General features: G+C 51.8%; 1 protein-coding gene across 1 annotated transcript in view; it reads left to right on the forward strand.

Annotated features, from left to right (window-relative positions):
• The window catches only part of Ttyh2 (tweety family member 2), a 41,249-nt gene extending 21,202 nt beyond the window's left edge, over positions 1–20,047 (forward strand). The window contains exons 5-14 of the mRNA XM_051179917.1: positions 3,747–3,842; positions 4,209–4,281; positions 8,883–8,952; positions 9,196–9,251; positions 9,945–10,037; positions 10,310–10,402; positions 11,556–11,698; positions 12,323–12,508; positions 13,254–13,332; positions 18,261–20,047. Coding sequence (XP_051035874.1) covers positions 3,747–3,842; positions 4,209–4,281; positions 8,883–8,952; positions 9,196–9,251; positions 9,945–10,037; positions 10,310–10,402; positions 11,556–11,698; positions 12,323–12,508; positions 13,254–13,332; positions 18,261–18,335 — 964 coding nt within the window. The 3' untranslated portion in view covers positions 18,336–20,047. The remainder of the gene's footprint in view (positions 1–3,746; positions 3,843–4,208; positions 4,282–8,882; positions 8,953–9,195; positions 9,252–9,944; positions 10,038–10,309; positions 10,403–11,555; positions 11,699–12,322; positions 12,509–13,253; positions 13,333–18,260) is intronic.
• Positions 20,048–25,754: the final 5,707 nt, after the last annotated feature.

The raw sequence follows: 25,754 nt of genomic DNA on the forward strand, positions 1-25,754 counted from the left end.
CATCACATCTGTTATACCCTTTACTCATTGCTGTGACTAAATAACACAGACAACGGGAGGGAGGAGGGAGGAGGGAGGGAGGGAGGGAGGGAGGAGGGAGGAGGAAGGGAGGAGGGAGGAGGGAGGAGGGAGGGAGGGAGCAGGAAGGGAGGGAGGGAGGAGGGAGGAGGAAGGGAGGGAGAAGGAAGGGAGGAGGGAGGGAGGAAGGAGGCAGGGAGGGAGGGAGGAGGGAGGAGGAAGGGAGGGAGAGAGCAGGAAGGGAGGGAGGAGGGAGGGAGGAAGGAGGCAGGGAGGAGGGAGGGAGGAAGGAGGCAGGGAGGGAGGGAGGAGGAAGGGAGGGAGGGAGGAGGGAGGGAGAGAGGGAGGGAGGGAGGGAGGGAGGAGGGAGGGAGAGAGCAGGAAGGGAGGGAGGGAGGGAGAGAGGGAGGAGGGAGGGAGGGAGAAGGAAGGGAGGAGGGAGGAGGAAGGGAGGGAGGGAGGGAGGGAGGAGGAAGGGAGGGAGAGAGCAGGAAGGGAGGGAGGAGGGAGGGAGGAAGGAGGCAGGGAGGAGGGAGGGAGGAAGGAGGCAGGGAGGGAGGGAGAGAGCAGGAAGGGAGGGAGGGAGGAGGGAGGGAGATTGGGAGGGAGGTAGGGAAGAGGGAAGGAGGGAGGGAAGTGTATTTTGGCTCACAGTTTGAGAGTGTGGTAAAGGCCTGCGGCACCAAGTGTGACAACCTGAGTTCAATTCCCGAACCCCACATGATGGAAAGAGAAAATTAACTTCTGCAAGTTGTCTTCTGATCTACCTATGTATTGTGACATGCATACATACACACACAGAGTTTTTTTTTTTTTTTTTTTTTTAATCTTTCTCAGACATGACTAGAGATTTGCCTCCTGGTTGAGTCTCGGTCCCATCAACTTGACAGTCAGGTTTAATGACCACAGCGAATCACTTAGGTCCCAAACTCATCTCTGCCTCATCCAGCATCTGTTTATGTCCCTCTGTAACCCCATCCCTGATGATAGTCACTAAACTCAGGCCCTAGGCCTCAGACTGGCTGCCCTCCTTCCGAATACAGGGCCTCAAAGAGTCAATGTTGAGAGCCAAGAAAGGAGACAGCTGTCTCTGTCCTAAGTTGACCTTCATGGTAGCATGCACTCATGTAATGTGCGTGCATCGTGTGTGACACGCACGTCATTGTGCTCAAAGGGTCAGAAGTCCAGTATCATAGACACAGGGTGGGACAGATGTGTGGGTCTTGCATGACAAGTGTCAGCTCTTTGAATCCCTCCCTCACCCAAATGACTTGGCACCTCTCCAAGCCATTGACGAAGATCAGAGCCTCTGCCTCAACATTGCACAATATACTTTTTGGCTTTCTGGATTTGTATCCTATTATATCATAAAGCCCCACCCAGGAGGCTGCTGCTCAGGGCCTGAGTCCAGAGAAAATGCTCAAGGCCTCCCAAGTCAGACTCCCTTTCCCAAAGGGAAGCGCTCACCCAAGTCCCCAGCTCCATGTGGGACTCTGGGTTCCAGGAGGTGCTGCCATCTCCCTCCCCACAGACTTTGAATTTCCTTGGTGGCAGAGTCATTATAGATGAACAGGCCCTTGGGGTTACTCCTCTGAGACATGGGCAAAATGCCTTCCTTCCCCGGGGCCTGAGAGGAGCTGCCAACTCTGAACTGGAATAGCCATAGAAGGTATCCTTATTGACCTTGGCTCTTTCCCTTGAGCGCATCTGGCTGGTCCTGTGAACATTTTAGCAAATGCCTTGATGAAATGGGAAAAGGTTTTCTATATCAAGAGAGGCTTCTTACTCTGGTCAGGCTAAGGAGCAAGGATAGTTCAGGCAGGCCCCTGCAGCTCCCGAATGCTGAGGGTCACTCCCCAGAAAGGCTTTCCAACAGTTGTTACGCTGGCCATCCACCCCCATCGGAGCACTTTACTGGGGAGACATGTTCCAGCTCCAGATTGGAGGGGATAACAGGCTGTTACTGCCTGGGGCTGAGATGTGGATGCTGGCTAACAGATGCCCGGATGTGGTGGGGTGAGGGGTGAAAGCCAACACCATTAATTCATCAGGCAAGAGCCAAGTTCGTGGTGAGAACTCTCTCCCCTAGTTCCCAGGGGCTCCTCTGGGAGAACACATCCGCCCCGAGCTGTTTCTAGGAACAGCTTCCACAGGCAGGAGTTAGGAAAGCACTGCTGTGGATGGGTCAGGAGCCTCTCTGCATCTGGAGTCGCTGCAGATGGGAGAGGAGACGGAAGGAACAACCCATCTTTAGTAGCCACCCTGAGTCTCCATCTACCTTCTAATCTGTAACATAGGATGAGGACACTAGATGGATCCCAAAGTTTCTTTCAACTCTGACTTAAGAAAACTGGCTCCTTAGTGGCCTTCAGCAAGTGGCAGGCCAGCTCTATTCATGTCCCAAAGCCCCATTTCTAGGACCCCAGAGACCTGCCATGGGGTGGGTACCTGCTGCTCTGTTTGGGGGCCCAGAGTTTCAATTAAGCATCTTCTTTAAGCATCAAACCTGTATCCCCAAGGACAGAATCTTATTCGGCTTCTGGGGACCTCCAGCTTGCTCCATCTTCCTCAGAGCCTCTACTCACATTCTGAGGTCCAACCCCGGCACCACATAAATGTGATCCCAGCACTTAGATAGTGATGGTAGGAGAATTGTGTTAAAGGTCATCCTTGGCTACATACCCAGTTTGAAGCCACCCTGGAATACACGAAACCCTCTCTTTTAAAGATTGAAAATAAAAAAAAAAAAAAAATTCAAGGAAAGTAGCATGCCACGGTGTCTAGCTGGTACAGGACAACCGTTCTCTGGAAGCTCAGCAGGGAGTCCAGAGGTTAGCAAGGATGACCCTAGCGCCATCTGAACTCCCTGATAGTCAGGAGCAAGCCCTTTCACACAGGTGTCATGACTCCAAGCTCAGTGCCAGGCACAAATGTCGATTGGAAAAACCTCTGCCTGCCACCCTGTATAAACCACACAGGCTACACATGCCGTGGACAAGACAGGCAGGCTTTCACCAAGGGAGGGGCCTCTCGAGCTCTCTCAGATCTGTGACTGTAACGTCAGGCCTTACCAGGTCTGCTCTCTGAGGGTTCTAGAAACGGAGCAAAGCAGACAGGAGCTGCCTGATTGTGGGGTGGAAGCTGCAGAGACAGAGCTATGTAATCCACTATGTATGTCAAAGTGGATTAAAAATTTGGCCGGTGAACTGGGGTGTAGCTCAGAGGTAGAACTCTTGTTAGCATGTATAAGACCCTGGACTTGCTCCCTGGCATCATTAAAAAAAAATAGTAATATTAAGTAAATTATGACATTCATGTCCTTTGTGGGAACAGGCTAAGTTTACTCTGTAGCCCAGGCTAGCCTGGAACTCACAAGAGCTGAGATTCCAGGTGTCTGCCACTACACTTGGCTTCTTTTTCTATTGCATAAATTCACATCTCTGGTCCTTAGGCATTTTTTTTAAGGTTCTTAGCAGGCATCAGTGAGTAGTGGCAGATAGAGTGGACAGTATGATGTAGACCGTTTCCACCATGATGGAAAGTTCTAGTGCCCAGTACTGGTCTAGGTATTCTACCAGATGATTAAGGCAAGGGGCAGGAGAGTTTGGGGTGCAACTCCTTGAGCCCCTGAGAACCCCGGCTGGCCTGAGCTGCTGTTCTGGCCTCCCAGGGGCAGCAGGTATTGGGGGGGGGAGCGGGTTCTGATCTGTCTCTTTGCCTCCACCCAGGTGGCTGTCCTACCTCCTTCTTTTCATCCTGGACCTGGTCATCTGCCTCGTCACTTGCCTGGGACTGGCCAGGCGCTCCAAGGGTCTCCTAGCCTCGTGAGTAGCCCTGCGTATGGTCCTGAAGCAAAGCGTTGGATTAGAGGCCAACTATAGAGGGAGATGAGGGCCTAGCCAGGCCCTGAGAGTGGTAGTAGCTAGGATGTCCCTGTGTGTCACATGCCCCACACTCCAGCTGTCTCTGTGCTGTCCCAGCTGGGTCTCTTCAACCAGGGCACTGGGATCTACAGCCCTCTCCTAGCCGTTAGTGGGAGCGGAGGGGTGGGGTCAATGCATGGTGGAGATGGGGTGGGGGTGGGGGCCAATGCCTGGGAGGAAGGATGCTGAATTCGAGTAGGATAACTACTGTCCAGGAGACACCCCCTCCACCCTTCTGAGGTCCCAGCGTGTCTGCCTCTCTCCTAGCATGCTGTGCTGTGGGGTACTGACCCTGATCCTCAGCTGGGCTTCTCTGGCTGCTGACACCGCTGCAGCAGTGGTAAGTGGAGGGGATTGTGGATGGCTGTCCTGTCCCGTCCCGTTCAAAGGCCCCAGACAGGCACGGTCCCTTACTTCCCATCTCAGAGTCTTAGAAGCTTGGATCACTTTGGCCTGGCTCAGAGACAGGAAGGGGTTTATCCGGCTTCGGGGACAGAGCCAAGACAAGACACACTGCTTGTTGGGGCGTGCAGAGAACGCGTGGGTGGACAGGGAGCTTCTGTGTGAGTGTGATGAGCTAACCTGGGAGCTTCTGTGTGAGTGTGATGAGCTAACCTGGTGAAGGCTGCCTGGGTCCCTTTACCTTCCTCCAGATATCAGGTGCCTACGCAGAAGGTGGCGTCTCCTACCTTCTGTCCCCTCGACCCTTACGCTCACACGCGAGGGGCTTCCTATATGAGTATATTTTTAAGTCATTGATCTCAGAGCTGAGCTGTCTGAGCACGTGTTCACTCGGCAGGTGGGGGTGCTGTGTGCCTTGGGTTGCAAACTCGGGGGATGGGGGGATGATGCTCCCTGTTGACAGTCACTTAGTGGAAGACAACTTGTAGGCAGAGCATCATGACGTGGTGGTGTGAATCACTAGTTATAGGTGCTCGCTCTATGTGTGTGTGTTGCTGCATGCCCGTGTGAACATGCATGCACAAGAACTGCACACATGCAGGGGAAGACACACTTCACTAGGAGATTTTAGGGAATCACTCTGATTTGAGGGCTCTAAGCCATCCCCGTGGTTTGTTCTTGCTCTGCCTTACCTTGCCTGGTGTCTGTCCCTGGAACTGGCTGGGAACTCTGGTCTTGGGCACTTTGTCTGTCATATCCACAGGATAAATGGTCCCTGGTGCCACCTGGCTCTGCCACTCTTGATAGAGGCTTATTCAGAAGTGCTGAGGAGCCAGTTCTGGTGACACAAGTCTATGGCCCCAGCTACTCTGGAGACGGAGCCAATTCTGGTAGTCATCAGTTACTCTGGAGAGTAGGCTTGCAAATTAAAGGCCTGTGTGAGCTACAAAATTAATTGAAGTGCAGCCTGAGTGACTTAGTAAGGCAGGTCTTCTAAAGGGTGAGGGAGGCTGTGGGGCTGGAGAGATGGCTCAACAGCTAAAAGCACCTGTCCGCTGCCCTTGCAGAGGACCCAGGTTCTATTCCTAGCACCCGTGGTAGCTTGCAACCATCCATAAACTCCAATTCCAGAGAATTCGATGCCCTTTTCTGACTTCTGATCAGAACACACACGGCACACTTGTGAATGCATACACACACACATACACACCCACACATGCACACACAAACATGTACACACACATACACATGCACACACATATATGCACACACACACACACACACACTACTCATACACATAAAATAAATTTAAGGGGTGAGGGTGGGACTGGAAACAGCTCCGTGGCAGAACACTTGGCTACTAAAAAGCTGTAGGTTTGAGCTCTAGTATTATAGCAGGGGATAGAGAGGCCTGGGGACACTCAGTTGGTAAGGTGCTTGCCTACACAGATCACGCCCTGGGCCGTGATAGTGCCCATTTGTTATCCCAGCACTCGAGGGGTTAAAGGCTGGGATTTGTAAGTTTCAGAGCAGTTTGCGGTACATGAAATCCTGCCTCAGAACCAACAAAACTGAAAGGAAGTGGGTATTTCTCATCTCCCCTTTCTGTGTTGCAACCATGCGAGAGGCCAGCACTGGAGCCCAGGCTGTGCTCACGGCACCCTGGTGGCCTGTGGAGCCAGGAGGTTGTAAACTGTGGGGAGGGGCTCCACTGCCCAGAGTGATGAGCACAGCTGCCTGGCTGGCAGCCTCTGCTCCAGATGCAAGTGTGGGTGTAGGGAAGCTTTCCCTCCTGAGCCTATGGGGCTGGGTCCCTTTTCTGGCAGCCTCTGCCTTTTGAAGAAGCAATAGCATCCAGCTTGCCACCGTGAGCTGCCCTTGGGAGCTGGCTCCCTCCCAGCAGGGACTTCTCCCATCAAGCATCTTGCCCGTTCAAGGAACCCGCAGGCAGGCCCGCATTATCTGCAGCCCGGTGCCATGGAACGCCAGGGAGCTGGGAGCCATGCCATTTCCCTAATCTCTTTAGTCCAGCCCTTGTGCAGGAGAGGCGGGTGTGAGGGCACTGAATGGGTCTTTGACAGAGCTGATGCTGCTGTGGCATTTTAATAGGGAAGGGGGTAAGGAGGAGGGGTGTGCGTGTGTCTCGGGGAGGCAGGGGGGAGGGGGAGGGCACCAGCTGTCAAGGGGTCATTGTGCAGAGCTTTTGTGTTCCTCCGCCCTGCTCTCTGAGGCCTATTTAGGGGAGGGGGGCAGAGTCACACCATCACCCTTTCCCCAACCTGCTCACCAGGCAGGACATCCACAGGACAGAGTATGGACACTGAGACAGTTGTTCCAGGGCTCGCTGAGTGGAAGTGGAGCCTGGGAAGCCAAGCTCAGATCATCCAGACCCGTGGCCCTAGGCCCCCACTGCTGGGCCTGCTGGCCACCCCTACGTAGTCGGCATTGAGCTACAAAGTGCCGGGGGCTCTATGGGCAGAGGAGAAGCAGTGCCTAGAAGGAAGAGAGCAAGAGTTGGTAAGGAGTCACCATGGGTGCTTTGGCCGCAGCAAAGGTGACAGAAGACTCCCAGAGCATGCAGGCCTGAGGGGCGGCAGGACCATAGCTGCTGGAGCCCCCAGCCTTAGCCGCATCATCCCTTCCCAGCAGCAGAACCTCTGGAAAGTTACTGAAGTAACAGGAGATGCCTGTGTAAAACAGGAGAATAGCACCCGGTGCCTCAGATGGCACACAGGGACCGTTCGGTGTGTAGTAGCCATCTTGGCTTCTAACACAGTTCTCAGCATGTGAGGGTCACAGGAATGACCCCTTCAGGTACTTGGGTAAGTTCCTGCAGGCTCAACCATCAGCTGGGCTAGCCAATGGCAGCTTCTCCCAAATGTCTAGCTGCCCACTTCCTGTCACCCTATTCCTTCATGCCCTCCATTCTATGTGCCATTGAATGAATCATGTATGGACACAGACATGCATGCTCACATGTATGCATGTGCACACACATGCATATATCACCTTCATTGGTAGATCTGGCATCTCACAATAAGCCATGTACTACCCCATGGTCTCGTAACCCGCTTTCCCAGGCCCGGCCTAATTGGAGATGAAAGAGAAGCCTCAGCATTGGTGATGCCTCATAAAGGGGTCCCTAGCTCCCCCTCTTTGGATCCTAATCTTCTTGAGACACGTGTGGCTCAAAGACAGTGGCCTTCCTCCACTTACCAAGCCACCCCAGCCTGTCTCCCCATCTCTGCTATTCCTGCCAAAGGGTGAGGGTGCACTACCCAGCCTGCTAGCGCTGCAGCTCTAACTGATAATAATAGGCTCGGTGATTTATTATGTATGATGGTGGTTTGTATACGAAACCATTCTCCGAGGTCCTAAGTGCATGTGGGTGACCGCGTATATCAGGGGGAGGGTGGCGGTGTTTGTGTTGGGGTACTCTGGAGAACTTTTGAATATAGAGGAGCCTATTGCTCTCCAATGTCACACACACACACACACACACACACACACACACACACACACAAATACACACACTCTACTCTCAGTAGAGTACAAATACACATGGCCCTGGCAAGTACCAGTCCTCAGTCCCAGAACCATGCCTGTATCTAGTAAGTGCCTATTGATTCAGTGGGTGAGGGATGATGCTGCATGTGGACAGAGTACCTCTTGTGTTTCAGAACCACCCGAAGGAGCTCCATGCTCAGGGATCATGCATCAGAGAAGTGGGTGCCTCCTTGTATGGGGCGTGGAGTTTGCCCTGCTTGCTCTGGAAGATGGAGTGCCTCTTTCCTCCAGTTCTCCATTGCAGCCCATACCGATGCTGGGCGGGCTCAGAACACTCCTCTGCTGCCACTCCTGACCATAGAGGTCACTTAGCCAGGCCATGCTCCAGCTCCAGTCCTATTCCACTGACTCCCTACGGAAACACAGCCCCAAGGGCCCCAGGATGAGCTTTCTCCTAGTCTTTCCCTTCAGATGGCAAGCCAGAGCCAGGCATAAGAATGTAGGCCTTTAATCCCAGCACTCAGAAGGCAGACGGCAAGCAGATCTCCATGAGTTCGAGGCCATCCTGATCTACATAGTGAACTCCAGGACAGCCAGAGCTACATAGTTAGGTCCTGTTGTTTTGTTTAAAAAGCGACCTTCCATAGGTTGACCCCCCAGAGTGTGCAGAGCTCGGCAATGGCAAGAATACAGTGGGGAAAAGCTTTAAGCCCGAGAGCAAAGGAAGACCACCCAGACTCACACTTGCAGCTGCCTCTGGATTAATAGTCCTATGTGAGGTGTCATTGTGTCTATACCATAGATGAGACTACTCAGGCACAAAAAGAATAAGTCACTTGTCCAAGGTAACAGGCAGGAAAGGACAGAGCCAGGGCTCAAACCCAGTAATCTGGCTCCCAGCCTCTCTTCTGCTCTGGATTGAGTTAGAGATCAAAATCAAAATGACCAGGGCGGCAGGAGCTAGGCTCACTCCTCCTGGTGCCTGAGGGTCTCTCTGACCTTCCTCTACCCACTCCTGTCTCCATGACTCAGGGCACCAGTGACTTCTGCGTGGCTCCTGACATCTACATCCTGAACAACACACGGAGTCAGGTCAGCTCAGGTAATATACTTTGGGGCCTCTTGTCACATTCCCCAAACTCAGGCTAAGCCTATGTGGTCCGACTTCCTACACTTTACCTCTTCCTGTGGTCACCAAGCATCTCCGTAGCCCAAACTTAGCTTCCTCTAGACCACTGGACCACTTTCTGGAAAACTGCCTTCTTTGGGAGTGGGGTGGACCACTGGGCAGGCAGAGGGTCTGGTTCGCTGTGAGCTTCCTGACACTGATACTCTTGCTTTGCAGAGGTGGCCCACTACTACCTGCATTGCAGTCAGAGTCTAAGCAGCCCCTTCCAGCAGGTACAGCCCCAAGCACACCCTCGAGCACACCCTTCCCACAGCCCCTCCTCACCTCCCTCTCCCTGGATCCTGAGCCCCATCACGTATCAGGATGGTGGACAGCTGGGCATCGCTTCACTGTGGTCCCTCTCTTAGCTGTTCTCTGAAGGGAGGGAGTTTTGTTCTTGGTCGCTACATTCTATACCTTTCTCCTATGCTCACGAGTGTCCACCTCCCTGGAGAGCTGGTTACTCTGCCGGTGCTGTGGCCGGTGGGGATAGGTCCCAAGGTTCTGCTTTTCTCACAAGCTCAATGGCAAGTTCCATGTAGTGTGAGGGTTACATCTGAGCACCGAGAAGCAAGAAGACTGTGGAGCTCTTAAAAAGCCAGAGGGATGTAGGGAAAGATGTCTTTTGCGGGAGGAGCACAATCGTGGTGCCATAGTGGTTGTGTTCACCAGATGGCTCGAGATCTGAATGCTGGGGAGCAGTTTCCTTCTGTGAGTTAAGGTCCAGTATTCCAAAACCAGTGGAATCCAATTCCTTATGCCTGTCCCCTGAATCCGCAGTCCAAGAAGCCCTTCACAGTGGTACTGCCTGCCCCTCCTATGCAGTTGGCTGACGCTGATGTAGCTATAGGAGGGCAACCCTCCTGGTAGCTGTGGAACCCCTGGGGAACGGATTCTCACGGGGGGCCTGTGGTCTCTCCACCCAGTCATTGACCGTCTTCCAGCGCTCACTGACCACCATGCAGATTCAAGTTGTAGGCCTGCTGCAGTTTGCTGTGCCACTCTTCCCTACAGCGGAGGTAAGGGACCTGCCACTCACAGCAGCCGTGTTGGGAGGAGGGGAGCCCTCGTTGAACCCCACCCCATGCACCCTTCCCTCGCCACACTCCAACCTGCACCCCAGCCAGGCTTGGGTGAGCATCCTGCCAGCTGTGCATCGCTCCCTCACTCCCTGTGGCTCAGCCCTTTCCTCGCATCCAAAGGCCTCTTGGCCTAGCCACTCTTTGTAAGCTTGTATGCACGCCCTCCCCAGCTGCTCACCCTGCCTTCTCTTTCCCTTTTCCTACTCCAGAAAGACCTTCTTGGCATCCAGATTTTGCTAAACTCCTCTGAGACCAGCCTGCACCAGCTGACTGCCATGTTGGATTGCCGAGGGCTGCACAAGGTACTAGGTGACTGTGGGGTACACCAGCAGGGCACATTTTCCCAGAGAGAAGTCAGCAAAGACATAGGAAAAGGACTATCTGGATTCCCTTCAGGCCCAGAAATGAGGAAGCTGAAGCCAAATAGTGGGAAATGGAAGGAAATAGCTAGCGTCTTGATTACATGAAAGGAACTTACAATAGGAATCTATTGTAATGCTAGGCAGGATAGTTTTAGAACAGTGGAAGACTCTTGACCTAAATGATTAATGTATAGCTACCCACTGCCTAGACTAATAGCCATCTGGTCAACCCATCCATCTCCCCGCCTTGCAAGTCAGTGTTTCAATCTCATTGCCAGGATACAATGTACCAGACATACTGATGCATGCTTGTAGTCCTAGTATTTAGAGACTGAGGGAGGAGGATCATGAATTTAAGACCATCTGGGCTATATAGTAAAGCCCTGTCTCAGAGAGAAAGAGAGAGAGAGGACAATCCAGATATGGTAGCACACACCTTTAATACCCAGTCCTTGGAGGCAGAAGCAAGTGGATCTCTGTGAGTTCCAGGTCAGGTAGGGCTACATAGTGAGATTCTGTTCAAAACGTACCAAAAAACCTAACCTTACTTAGATGCAATAATTCAAGGGCCACTGGGGGTATATGAGTGCCTCACCCCAAGCAGTGAGCCAATGTTTATCAACATCTTCTACGACCTATATAGATTTAGAGTAAACATGTGTGCTATGGCCCATATATGCCCCTCACAACCCCCTTTACACTTAGAAATAAAAAATAAACTTTTTTTTAATGAAAGAGTTATAGATGTACTCTGTTTGCAATTCTCCAACTAACCACCACCTCATCTGAGTTGGCGATGGCAGTGACCACATCTCCAAGCCTGGCATCTCCCATCACATCTGTCTTGTTTGAAGTCAGCCTCCAGTGTCTGCCATACTGTAGGAGGTCAGAAAATCCTTGTAGAGCAGTCTGTCCCAAGGAGTTGTCAGATGGCTCTGGAGTGGGGACCCTAAAAGGCAGTGGCCTCTGCTTTGGATGGGGGTCAATCAGATGATGGTAGGCAAAGGCAGGAAGGAGAGGAGTTTTCATGGAAGGGCTCAGCCCCTAGGCTTGCCACACATCCCTCTGCAATGACATGTCTCTGTTTCCCCAGGACTACCTGGATGCCCTCACTGGTATCTGCTATGATGGCATTGAGGGTCTGCTATTCCTTGGTCTCTTCTCCATCCTGGCTGCCCTGGCTTTCTCTACCCTGACCTGTGCGGGGCCCCGGGCCTGGAAACACTTCATCAACAGGTAGGATACCAGGAAGGAGGTGCCCCCCTGCAACATGAAGGCTTTCTGCAGGGGGTCACCAATGAGCTGGTCACCTGAGACAGTGCAGAGTAGCAGAGGGTCTGGCCTGCAGCCCCTGCAGCCTGGCTGGATTTCCTTGAGAAGTAAAATAGATCCCTGCAAAAGTAACTGGGCCAAAGATGGTGACAACCCTGCTGTCACTGCCCAGTATCCCTTGTGCTTCTTCCTAGGCAAGACTGTGTAAGGTGACATGCTGAGAAAGAGGCCCCAGAAAATAGCAGGGAGGGTCAAAGAAAGTACTGTTAAGATGACAGCTACAGGCACCTTATGGAGCGAGACAAAGACAGGAGCTCAGGACCTCACAGGTGGACGAGATAGAGGGAGCGGGCCGCCTCCTCGCCACCATGTATGCAGCCGGTGTGGTGCGCTGCCTGGAAGAGGCAGATGTGCACTTTGGGTCAGGTGCAGTAAGTTGTACCCCTGAAGACCATGCTTTTTGTAAATGCTGAAGAAGATGCATATGGCCTGAAAGTGCCCTAGGAAGAGAGACTGGGGAGCAGAATAGGACCCCACGGCCTTGAGCCTCACCCCTCATGGCTGACCAACTTCTACATCTTGTTCTAGGGGCAGAGACTATGACGACATTGACGACGATGACCCTTTCAACCCCCAAGCTCGGCGCATCGCAGCACACAACCCGATGAGGGGACAGCTGCACAGTTTCTGCAGCTACAGCAGTGGCCTTGGCAGCCAGTGCAGTCTTCATCCTCCCACTCAGACCATCTCCAATGCCCCTGTCTCCGAGTACATGTACGCACAGTAGGGCCCCGAAACTCCCACACCCCGACACCCAGGCTGGCAAGCATGGCCCTCCCAGCCCTGGAGTGAGGTTGAGACAGAGTGTTTGGTCCCCAAAAACACATGCGGGAGGGAAGGCATCAGAGGTCACAGGTTGCCTGATAGGAGCCTCTGGCCACCCCTCCACAGCCGTGTATGCTGGAGAAAAGCACGCTATAGGTGTCAAGCTGTGCACTTCTGCCACAAGGCTCCAGGTCAGTGCCAGGCCTGAGAAGATGCACTTATCCAAGTTATGGTACCCCTGGCATCTGTCCCTTCTGGAGCAGTGGTTCTCAACCTGTGGGATCTCAGCTACCCTGCATATCACTTACAGCTATGAAGTAGTAATGAACTCACTTCGCTGTTGGGGGTCACCACAACATGAGCAACTGTGTTAAAGGGTTGCAGCATCAGGAAGGTTGAGGACCTGCCACCCTAGAGTGCTCTTTCCTTTTTATTTTATTAAATTTTGAGACAGTCTCACACTGTAGTCCAAGCTGTCCTCAGCCTCCCTCAAGTGCTGTGATTACAGATGTGAGCCACCTCGCCCAGCTCTTATTCCTTTATTGCCCTACCCACAACCCCTCCATCACACCCATCTCCACCCGCCACCACCCTCAACTCCCATGAGCACAAGTTCATACACACACACGCACGCACGCACGCACGCACGCACGCACGCACGCACGCACACCTGATCTCTCCTCTCGGCCCACAGGAACCAGGCCGTACTCTTTGGTGGGAACCCACGATACGAGAATGTGCCACTCATCGGGAGAGGGTCCCCTCCTCCCACAGTAAGTATTCCTTCTGTGTCAAAGTCACTGCCCTGGTCCCTGTCAGGGACATAATCAAAAATAGGACCTGTCAACAGAGTGCGTGATCCCCATTGAAATAGAAAAGAAGGCAACAGCTTTGCTATCAAATAGGCATTAAAGCAGACTGCCACACACGTCACGGGCCATCAGCTACCTAGACTATAAAGACACAAAGCAATCTCACCCTATTAGATGGTCTCTTGGGCATGGCCCATTGCACAGCTGTCCTCAAGATAAATGGCTTCTGTCTTCAAGCAAGAGGACCAGCGACAGCATTTGTCACACCAGCCCCTCATAAATCCACCTGGTAGTTGGGATATCCATGCTTGGTTGGTCATTGTTTTTACTCAGAGGGAGAAGCAAATTTCTTATCTCACATGACAGTCAAAGGGGTTCCAACTTGGAGCTAGGCACGTAAGCTGTCCCTGGGGGACAGAGTGTCTTCTGCGGTAATGGCCTTTACATGGCCCTGGAGAAACTACTCCTAGGGCTAGGAATGTGAGCCAATGTTAGAGTCTAGCATGCAAGAAACCTGGGGTTCAAACCCCAGCACAGTGTAAAGCTGGGTGTGGTGACTCAAGAAGTTCAAGGTCGCACACAGCAAGCTCAAGACAATCCTGAGATGGAGATCTTACTTCAAAAGGAAAAGGTGAAAAAGAAAAATTATTCTTGTATTGTAAGACCAAAAGGAAATTTATTCTGCTTTTATTTATTTATTCGTTCATTCATTCATTATTTGATGTGCTTGGGGGCTTTGCCTGCACCGTATACATGCCTGGTACTGTGGAGGCCAGAAGAGGGTATCAGATCCTCTGGGACTGGAGTTACGGATGATTTTTAAACCGCCATGTGGGTTCTGGGAACCGAACCCAGGTCCTCTGGAAGAGCAGAAAGTGCTCTTAATTGCTGAGCCCAGCCCCTTATTATTTTTTTTGAGCAGGGTCTCACGCTGCCTGAACTCTTAACTCAAGGCTTACACTATATAGCCAAGGCTGACCTTGAACTTCTGATTACTCCCCTTCCCTCCCCCCCCCATAGCTTTGAGAGGCTTATTTATTCATTTATTTATATGAATGCCTGGCCTTAGGTTGGCTTATTTCTAGCCAGTTTTCTTTCATTTAAATTATTCCATCTACCTTTTGTCTCTGGGCTTTTTCCTTTCCTTAACTCTGTACTTTCACTCTTAACTCTGAGGCTGGCTGGCTGGGTGGATGGGTGGGTGGGTGGATGGGTGGCTGAGTGGCTGGGTGGATGGGTGGATGGCTGGGTGGGTGGCTGAGTGGCTGAGTGGCTGGGTGGCTGAGTGGCTGGGTGGATGGCTGGCTGGGTGGCTGAGTGGCTGGGTGGATGGCTGGCTGGGTGGGTAGATGGGTGGATGGGTGGATGGCTGAGTGGATGGGTGGCTGAGTGGCTGGGTGGATGGCTGGCTGGATGGCTGGCTGGGTGGATGGGTGGCTGAGTGGCTGGCTGGGTGGCTGGGTGACTGGGTGACTGGGTGGCTGGGTGGGTGGCTGGGTGACTGGGTGGCTGGGTGGCTGGGTGGCTGGCCCCTAGTGTCATCCTCCTTCCTTCCCAGATTTCTCCTTCTGTTTATTCTCTCTTCCTGTCAGCCTTGTCTATTTCTTCTGTCTCGCTATTGGCCATTTGGCTCTTTATTAAGCCATCAGGTGTTTTAGACAGGCGAGTAACACAGCTTCACAGAGTTAAGAAATTGCAGCATAAACAAAAGTCACACACCTGAAAATAATATTCTACAACTCCACCCCCAAGTGTATGCTTCACAGACATGCCCCTCCCACGGTTTATGTAGCAGTGAGTTAGAGGCTGCACCTTGAAAGTCCCACCCTGCCTTCTGTCAGTCAGCTTTCCAGTTCTATCTCCCTCCAGCTGCCAGGCCCCAGGGACACAGACTGACTTTATTATTAAACTAAGCCAAACATGATTTGGGAAAATCTGCTGCTGTGAAAAAGGAATTAATCAGTATACTATGACTGTAAATGAAAGTGATTTTTAGGTTACCTTCTGTCGGAGACAATCAGGCCACTCTCCTTGTTCTTAGCTGAAGTAAACAATAGCTGACCTTATTTGCAAGGCTTCAGGACAGAACAGCTCTCATTGCCTGGGCAAAGTTGATTACCAGCTGCCCTGTCTCAGCCAGCGCCCGGGGAAGATTCCCACCCTCTGCCCTTGCTGGGGACATCTGGAGAGACAGGTACTGATGCTGTCATCCATGGAAACAGGCAGGACAGGAAGGCAGCGCTGCTGGCTACCCTCCACCCCAGGTGCTGTTGCTGAACTTGAGCACAAGCCTGTGAGGTGGAGAGGGTTCTGCCTCTGCTTCTGCCCCCCTCCAAACAGTTAGAGTGTGAGTGACAGGAATCAAGGCCTTCAAAGGCACAGCCTGGAAAGTTGTCTTCCCCTCACCTCTCCCCAGGAATCTCTTGTTCCCAGACCCCTTCCTAGACCCCAACAAAAATAACTCAGGGTAATTGTGAAAATCCCTGAGTTCAAGATCGTCCATGGCTTTGTCTTCAGTTCTAACCATGGCTTTATCTTCTGTTCTAAACCCCATAAAATACCAGTACTGTTGAAAGGGGCAGGCAGTATTGGTACTGAGGACTAGAACTCAGGACCTCACACATGCTCTGTCTACCACCAAGCTGTACCCCCAGCCTCAAGAGATGGGTTTTACAGACAGCAAAGGACCAAGGAAAGCAGAAACAAGGAACAAAATTCTGATTGGTCTTTTCAAAGTTCTCTGTCTTGTAATGGAGACCCTTGTAACCCTTACCATTGGGTAAGGATTAGAGCAGAGGGGACCTCATGGCCACCCTGCTTGAAACTGACCCATTTCAAGGAAACCTGGCTGTTTCAGGGGAAGGGTCTTGTGCTTGTGTGCTCACTGGAATCTTGTAAAAAAGCTTGTGGAATCTGGGCTGGGACCCAGGCATTTGCTCATCCAGCCTATTCCCAGGCAAAGCTGCTGGCCTAGGAGCCAATGGAGAGAACCACCACGCTCAGGCTGCCTCACTCGCCAGTCCCAGGGCTCTGATGGACAGGATGGCCCTGAGTGTTGAAGCCAGCCTGTGCGTTGTGGGATGCTTATCTGGCTTCTGCTTGCTAGGTGTCCACGGTATCCCATCCCCAGTCCTGACCCAGCTGGACCATCCTTAGACACTGTATGTGTGTCTAAGAGACAGCATCACCTCACGGAGATGCACTGGGCTACCTGAAGGGCCTCATGCACCTTTCTCCTCCTCATCCTAACCCAAGTGGCGTGCTTCCTGCTGTGTGTCACCTAGACCTCAGAAATGGCCCTGGGGCCTGGAGACTCTGACCCTGGAGTCAGCACACCAGCAGCACTCATGAGCTTGTTAAGAAATGGAAAAGGTCTGGCTGGGCAGTGGTGGGCACACACCTTTAGCCCCAGCACTTGGGAGGCAGAGGCAGGCGGATCGCTGAGTGTGAGGTGAGCCTGATCTACCACAGCAGATGCCAGGACTGTTACACAGAGAAGCCTGAAACCCTGTGTTAAAAAAAAAAAAAAAAGGAAGGAAGGAAGGAAGGTGTAGAATCTTGGTGACACTTTAAAAAGTTTGGTTTTCTACTTTCTGTATCCTATCTCAATGGGGGGGGGGGACCTTCATGGGTATGGCCTGAGCATGGGGATCTTTAAAACTCCCTAGATATTTAAAGACCCTTAGAGAAAGGGTCTTGCTGAATTGGTTTAGGTCCATTTGTTTTTTCCAAGTGGGGAAACAGGTCTTCTAAGACCTCTGCTGAAGCCACTGGGAAGGTAAAATGTTTAGATGGGGACTGGATGACTGTTCAGTCAGTAAAGTGTGTGCCTTGGGGGCTGAATTCGAGCCTTCAGAACTAAAAAGCTAGGTGTGGTAGTCTGTACTGTAACCTCAGCACTGGAGAGGTGGAGACGGGTGAATGAATCCCTGGGGCTCACTGGCCAACCAACTTCAACTACGGGGCAAGCTTTAAGGTAATGCAAGACCTTCAAAAACAATGTAGATGGCAGCTACACACATATGGTTCACACTTATGATTCAGACGTGACTCCTAGGATCTGTGGGTCTGCGCCCCTCAGTCTTCTGGCCCCTAGCTAATTGCTCCGAACTTCCCTGGCACACCTGATACACAGCAGCTGCCTGGGTGCTGGGGTGGAGGAAGGAAGATCCCTGCTGTGTGTGCACACTGTGCTAGAGGCCGGATGTCAGACAGGAGGGAGGCATCAGTGGGCATGACGCTTCTCAAGCCACCCTGGTATTCCCCCAAGCTACGATACCTTGTGATAAAAACACTGTCTGGCTGCTGTCGCTGGCCAGGTCGTCATTCCTCTGAAGTTCCCAGAACCGTTGCTGGTGCACTTATTCCCTCAGTGTCCATAGAGGACTGGCTCCAGGAATCCCAGGATACCAAACTCCGAGGATGCTCGAGCGCCTTATGTAAAAGAATGTGCTATTTTTCATGTGACCTGCACACACCCTTCTGTATGTTCAGGATCATAGTCGGGTTACTAATGCAATCTAACTCTGCAAATTGTTGCTTCATTGACTCTGGGTGTGGTGACATACACACATAATTCCAGCTCACTGGCTGAGACCAAAACCACCTTTTTGAGTTGAATGGAGTCTAGCCTGGCTGCATAAGGAGCTCCAGGCTATCCTAGACTACAAAAGTAAGACTCTGTCTAAATAAATAAGTAACAGAAACAATAGAAGAACACCAGTACATACATACATAGTACAAGCATTTTTTGGTTTTGAGCTTTGATCCACAGTTGAATCCATGTGTGTGGAACCAGCATCCACAGAGGGGAAGGCAGGCTGTATAGTGTCAGGTTGACCCAATAGCAAGCTGTGCCCTGTTCTGACTGTCCCTCTTCTCCTCCATAGTACTCTCCCAGCATGAGGGCCACCTACATGTCCGTGGCGGATGAGCACCTGAGACACTACGAGTTCCCATCCTAGCAACCTTCAGGGCACCTGCTTCCTCCTGCCAGCTTGGTTTTCAGCCCATGCAGGTCCTGGCTGTGCTTCTGTAACAGAAACTGAAAGTTCCTGGACTGGAAAGTTCCTGTGGCTGCAGAGACAGAGCGGGGATGCCTGACCAAAGCCACAGGTGGATACAAGGGCTGTGACTAGACCACCCTCACTGGCCAAACTCTCCATCCTGGGACTCCCCAGGACTCGGCAGCTGTCCCAGAACCAGCTGCCTGGTTCAGCCCCCTAAGTCCCACCCTCAGCAGATACGAAGAGGCAGGGAGGAGAGGGCCACCAGCCTAAGAGCCTGATTGTCTCAAGGTCCTGCCACCAGGCCCCTGCCTCTTGTTAGCATGGCCCTAAGCCCAGGCCGCACCTTCCAGGTAGTCTGCCCTCACTGCCTAGCAGGTGACAGTTGGGAGTGTGTTAGGAAAATAGGTGTCCAGGAACCACGTTCTGGGACCACACAGACTCTACCTAGACCACAGAAGGATAGAGTTGAGTCCTTCCCAGAGGGCTTGGTGGTTTCAAGCTGGGCACTGCAGCCTGGCCGCCTTGGGCAGGAGCCTGGGAGAAAGCCTGCCCCATTCTGCCTCTCTAAGCCGCCTCCATTCTCAAGCGGGTCTCTGCTGCAGGTGGGGACAGTCTCAGGTCTGAACAGACACTTTGAAAACAACTGGACTCTTGTTCCCAGTATTTTAAGACATTTTGATGATCCAAAGACTCACAGCTCCCTCACAGGCGCCTCCAAACAGGTTCAGATCTCTTGCATCTCTCTCCCATAAGCCATTTTACAGATCTGGAGCAGAGGCTGGGGAGCGGGTTGTAGGGTTTTGTTTTGTTTTGTTTTGTTGTAGTCTCATTATATAGCCCTGAGTGGCCTTGGCCTAGAACTCACAGAGACCTGCTTGCCTCTGCCTCCAGAGTTTAAAGGTGTGTGACACCACACCAAGCCAGGAGCAGATTTTTTGGGGCGTTCGGGACAGGGTTTCTCTGTGTAACCCTGGCTGTCCTGGAACTCCCCCTGTAGACCAGGCTGGCATCGAATTCAGAGATCCACCTGCCTCTTCCTCCAGACTGCTGGGTTTAAAGGCATGCAGCATCATGCCCAAGTCCATCTATTTTTGGTGAAGATTGGTGAGACCTCCTGTCCTAGATGACTGGAGAAGGATATCTGGGGCCTTGTAAAGGGAGAGACGGGGTAGCCAAGAAGACTGAGGGGCTTTCTCTGTTCTGAAGAACTGCCATTTTTCTGTGCTGCCCGCTGAGGGGACAGGTTAGGCTATTTGGTGCTTCCAACCTCCTACCACTCCAGGGTACACAACACACTGAAGGTCCGTGGCCTTGCACACCTAAGCAGGGCCTGTGATAATGTGACAGGGCCTTTTCCATCTCAGAAGAGCCACGTTGTCATCACACCGACAGCTCCCAGCTGAGCCACCAGGCGCGTGTCTCGCCATGTCTCCTATAGCCCGTGCATACTGTGAGCCATCTTTCTTTGCCTGTGTCCTGTGGTGCAGGCCTTGGGCTGCGACCTCAAGGCATCGCTTCTAATGTTTCCTCTGCAGCAACTGAAGGACTTTTTAATGCATGTACATTAAACTAAAACCCCTCTGGGTTCTACAGGAATCAGGTGGGCAGACCTCTGCTTGACACATGTTCACCCTCCCCTGAGCCAAGAAATAAACCGCATCTCTTAAGATGTGCAGTTGGCTGCTAAGTCTGGGGACTATGGAGGGTGCATGTCTCTTCCACAGAGGCCGTGGAGGGAGGGACTAAGAGAGACTCCAATGAGAGGTGAGAAGGGGCCATGAAGGGCTGAATAGAAGGCTCAGCAGGTAAGAGTACTTGCTGCTCTTCCAGAGGATCTGAGTTTGGTTCCCAACATCCACATGAAGCAGTTCATAACCACTGGAGCTCCATCCTCCATCCCCAGAAGATCCAATACTCCCCTTCCGACCTTCCAGGATAACCACATATACATACATGTGCCATACACACAGAGAGACATATATACACATAAAGAGCAATTTAAAAGCAAATCTTGGGGCTGTAGAGATGGCTCAGTAGTTAAGAGCACTTGTTGCCTTTGCTGAGGACCTGGGTTCGGTTCCCAGCACTGACGTGACACCTCATGATCAGACACTCCAGTTCAGGAGGATCTGGTGCCCTCTTCTGGTCTCCATGGGCACTCACACCTATGGAGCACATACACAGGTCTTGTAGCCTCGGTTGACCTGAAACTTACTCTGTAGACCAGGCTAGACTTCTGCCTCCCGAATGTTGGGACCAAAGTATGCACCACTTCACCTAGCTACAAAACCTTTTCTTACAAAGGAAAAAGAGGGGGTTATGAGTGGCTTTCGCAGGTCACAGGTGCCTGTGGCCTTTACCTATGTCTTTTTCTGTGTGGTGATGGTGGTGGTGGTAGTAATAGGGGTGGCAATGGTGTGTGTGAGTGTGTGTGTGTTCTGCACATAGACAGAGGACAAAGGACATTGGCTTTTCAGCTCTACCCCCCACCTTATTCCCTTGAGATGGGTCTCTCACTAGGCTGGCAGGCAAAAATCCTCCTCCCCTCCCCCCCCCCCCGCTGCAGCACTGAGGTTACAGGCATGTACCCAGCCACACCCAGCTTTTTAGGTGAGGGCTGAGGATTCGAACTCAGGTCCTCATGCTTGCACAGCAAAAGCTCTTATCCAGGGAGCCACATCCCTAACCTCTGCTTGTAGCTCCTCTTACAGAATCAGGGCGAGGCCCCATTTCTCCTCTGGGATTTCTCCAAAGTTCTCTCTGAAGGCCACCCATTGTTCATCGGGCTGCTAATAGTAAGTAGCCTTTATTAAGTGTCCACCTGGAGCCGGCAATTCTCCCTGGGATTGATGTTAATTTTTCATTAACCCTCAGAATAAATATATTGTTTTAACAGGTGCATCAAGGCTCAGAACCTGGTTGGACTGAGGACAGAACCAGGGTGCCTCACACAGAACTGGGTGCCTCTGGGTGGGCACGGGATGGGGCAGTGGTTGGGCAGGAGTTGCCCAGGCTGCGCTCTGGCACCTGCAATCTATGGGTTCATGCTGTCCTCCTGAGCACCTCATCGTCAGAGGCTGCTTCTTGGGGCACACCATACACACACACACACACACACACACACACACACACACACTCACGGGCCCTGCTGGCTCAGCAGCACTGGCTCTGGTGCTTGCCCCCGGGCCCAGTGGCTGCTTGCATCTGTGTGTAGCTGAGCTCCAGGATGTCTGGAACATCACAGAGCCCCTGGGTAAGCGACTGTATCCTCCGAGAGCACTTGAGAGGAGAAGCTGAGAGTCACGTGCAGATGACCTCAGTGTCTCTTGTGGGTTTTCATGTTCTCTGCCTGCCCTAGGGAACCCACAGCCTTGGGGAGATGAGTAAGAACAGTGTGCAAACTCCCATAGCTAATCTGATTTTTTTCAGAAGACTGTGGCTGAGCACCCAGGTGACGTGGGCCAAGGGTGCTTTTATGGTCTCTGTAAACTAGATGAAACTTGAGTTGCAAAAGGCCTGAAAGAAGTAGGAAGGTCAGGACCGGAGAGACGGCTCCGTCTCTCTGCTCTCATTGTAAATGGAGTTCTTCCAGAAGACCTGAGTTCAATTCCCAGCACCCACATGGCAGATCACAGCCATCTGTAACTCCAATTCCGGGAGATCTGACACCCTCTTCTGGCCTCTGTGGGCACCACATGCATATGGTGCACAGACAGGAATGCAATCAGTACACCGGTACATGTAAAATAAAATGAACTCAAAAGTCTAGTTCTCTTATTAAAAGAAAAAAACAATAGGAAGGTGACTCTGAGTGCACAAGCCCAAGGGTGGGCAGATCAGCACTGTGCCGCCCCTCTTCCCTGAGGAAGAAACACACCAGCCGCATGCCAAGGGAAAGTGGTGTGGTGTTGAAAGGTCACAGTGTCACTGACCACCACTGGGCTCACCTGACCGTCATCTGGCAGTGATACAGCTACAGACATGGAAAGAGCCAGCTGTGGGAAGAGGACCTCTATTTAGCCTGCTTCCTAGGAAAAAAGCAGGACTCTGTAGAGGCCCTCAGTGAGCACAGGCTTCCTCGGGAACAGATGTAATAGACCACAGCCCCCCCCCCCCCCAGTGCTTCACATTGAAACTAGGGCCTTGCTCATTCGAGGTGGCCGCTCTACCACTGAGACACACCCCCAGCTCAGCACTACCTCTCAGCTCCATACAGTGCGAGAGGCCAGCCATGTTCACTGCCCGACACTCTCACTCAGATAAGAACTGTCCTTCGCAGCCTCCATGAGAACTTTGACTTGTGCCTCCTAACCCACAAAGCCTAAACATTTGATGGCCTCTTACTTTCTCTGAATTCGAGGGTAGCAGAGATGTCTGTGAAGTCAGGTCCGGGTCCCGGGATGGAGTTTACCAATTGCCATGTAACAGAACCAGATCTGATTAGCTTTTGTGGACAAGACTCACATGAGCTTTGTGTTTCCTGTTTTAGTTTGCTGTGTGTGTGTGTGTGTGTGTGTGTGTGTGTGTGTGTGTGTGTGTTTTATTTGATGATTTTGGTTTTGATTTGAGGAGGTTTCACTATATAGCCCTAGCTAACCTGGAACTCACTAGCTAGCCTGGAAATCAGAAATCTGTCTACCTTTACCTCAAGAGTGCTGGGATCAAAAGGCACCCAACTTGCTCTAGTTTTGTTTGTTGTCTGTTTTGGGATAGCCTCGTATAGCCCAGGCTGGCCTCAAACTTAGTATGTAAGGTTAACCTTGAGCTTCTGGTTCTCTGGCCTCCACCTCAGAAACATCAGAGCCATGTCTTCACTCAGTCTTAAAACTAGAAAACACAAAACAAATCAACAACAGCAGCAGCAGCAACAAGGTGAAAGCAGAAGGTAATGGGGAGTAGATATGACCAAAGTACCTTTTATACATGTATACATGTGTGTATGTATGTATAATGAAAGCCCTTACCCTGTACTATTAAATATTCTAATCTTAAAAAATCACTAACTAATCTTACTGTAGAGGAGTTCTAAGGTCTGGTGTGGTGGAGCTTGTACTCACAGCACTTAGGAGGTGGAGGCAGGAGGATCAGAAGTTCAAAGCTAGCCTGAGTTACAAGAGACCCTGACTTAAAAAAATGAAAACGGGGGTGGACAAGCCAGTAGTGTAATGGACTAGGGACCTGCTGGAGTTTGTCCAGGGCGGGGGCTGACTTAAGCAAAGAATTTCTGTGGCCAGTTACACTGTGATTGGGTGGAAATCCGAGAAGCTGGGGGGGGGGGGAAAATACCCAGGACCTTATGAACACTCCTAATTATATGACCTCATGCTGGTCTCCCATGGTGGTTTGCTAGACTTGCCAAGAGCTTAAGAGCTAAGAGCAAGTGCGTGAGTGAGCCAGTGAGCGAGGTAACCCTTCCCAGTATTGGTTGGCTTTACACAGGTCTGAGTGAGGATAGGGTAGGGTAGGGTAAGGTAGGGTGGTGTGGGGCAGGGAGCCAGGGATAACGTCATTGTCATAATAAAAATGACTGCAGTTGCCTTTCCAATTCCCCCCACTTTTTCTTATCTACTCCCCACCCCCGCTCCCCTACCCACGAGTCATCAGAGAGGCCCCAGCTTGCAAGCCCAGCCAGCCACATCGCTCCATCCAGGAACAGATCAGCCTGACAGTCTGGTTCACATTGCACCCCACCCCCCACCCTGGGAGTAACTCCCCACTCCTTCCCCCCACTCAAAGCCGATTTCTAGGGCCCTGTTCCAACCCCATATCCCACATCTTGGTGACTCACTCTTTGCCTGGCTTCGTCCAAACCTCCAGTGCCCACGCCTGGCCTCAGGTTCACCTCGTTCTCTGCGGCCTGTAGCCGCAAGCACGGTGCGAGCGGAGGGGTGGCCTCTGCTCGGTGGTGTCCGATTGCGTATCTTCCCATTACCCAGAAGAACTGTCACTGTCCTCCTCCTGGGAAGATGAGGGACATTAAGTGCCAGAAATGGAAACTAAGGCTGGGAATGTAGATCACCAGTAGTGCTCTAGCCTATCAGATGCAAGGCCCTGTTCAATCCCAATACTGAAGAAATGCCTTAAGTCACTGTTCTGTTGCTGTGAAAAGACACCATGACCAAGGCCACTCTTATACAAGAAAGCTTTTAATTTTGAGGGTTGGTCCAGAGTCACCACGGCAGGAAACATGGTGGCATGTAGGCAGGCATGATGCTGGAGAAGTAGCTGAGAGCCACATCCTCATCCCTAGGCAGCAGGAAGAGATCGACACTGGGCCTGGTGTGGGCTTTTGAAACCTCCAAGCCCCCCACCCACCCAGTGACACACCTCCTCCAGCAAGGCCACACTTCCTAATCCTTTCTAAACAGCTTGCTCAATTGGGGACTAAGCATGCATCTCGATGGGCCTGTAGGGACCAATCTCAACCAAGACATCACAAGATAGGGAGAGGGAGTTGCTAAAAATTACACGATAAATAAATGACCAATCTGGGCTCCCCAGCTCCAAATGCCCGGAGGGTCTTCTGGGAAGCTATAAGAGATTCTGTAGTTTTCTTCCTGTCTCAATACAAACAAACAAACAAACAAACATCATTCTGCGTGCGTGTGTGTGTGTGTGTGTGTGTGTGTGTGTGTGTGTGTGTGTGCGCGCGCGCTCATGTACCGTAGGTAGCACACGTTTGGAGGTCAGAGGGAAGTCAGCTCTCTCTTTCACCGTGGTGTCCAGGGGCTCAAACCCAGGTCATGAGAAGTGATGACAAGCTCCTTTTCCCCACTGAGCCATCTTACCAATCCTAGATGCAGGACTAAACCTCCCTTCTTTAATTTTTAATTACTGCTTTATTGTTACTATTGGTGGTGGCGGTGGTGTGCACCTTGGCAGGAGTAGGAGGTCAGAGGACAACTTTGTGGAATCTGTCCTCTTTTTCCACTTTTACATGGGTTCTAGGATTTGAACTCAAGTCTGTCAGGTCTGTGAGGCAAGTGCCTATGACTCACTCAGCCATCTTGCTGGCCCTTGATGTGGTTTTCTAATCCCTCCTGCATTTTCTCATTTCATTGCCTTAAGCTCGTGAGAAACACGTCTCTCCTGTCATTCATGCGTCCAACAGTTCTTTCATTCATGCAATGAAACCATGTATACAATGTGCCAACCACACAGCTAAGCCATGGCCCTCAAGAAATTTCCATTCTGGGGATATATTCACCAGGGTGGTGGTGCCGGGGATATGGCAGCAGAAGAGACCCGGGCATTGCGGCAAACAGTGACAAATCAGACAAGATCAGAACTGAACAGAGCAGGCTTTCATTAACCCAGGCGCAGGGCTTCCCACGCACTGGTCACTTTTGCTTGCGTTTCCAGGAGACTTCGCCG

Source organism: Phodopus roborovskii, unplaced genomic scaffold (assembly GCF_943737965.1).
Source record: "Phodopus roborovskii unplaced genomic scaffold, PHOROB, whole genome shotgun sequence".
In the NCBI taxonomy this organism is placed as follows: domain Eukaryota; kingdom Metazoa; phylum Chordata; class Mammalia; order Rodentia; family Cricetidae; genus Phodopus; species Phodopus roborovskii.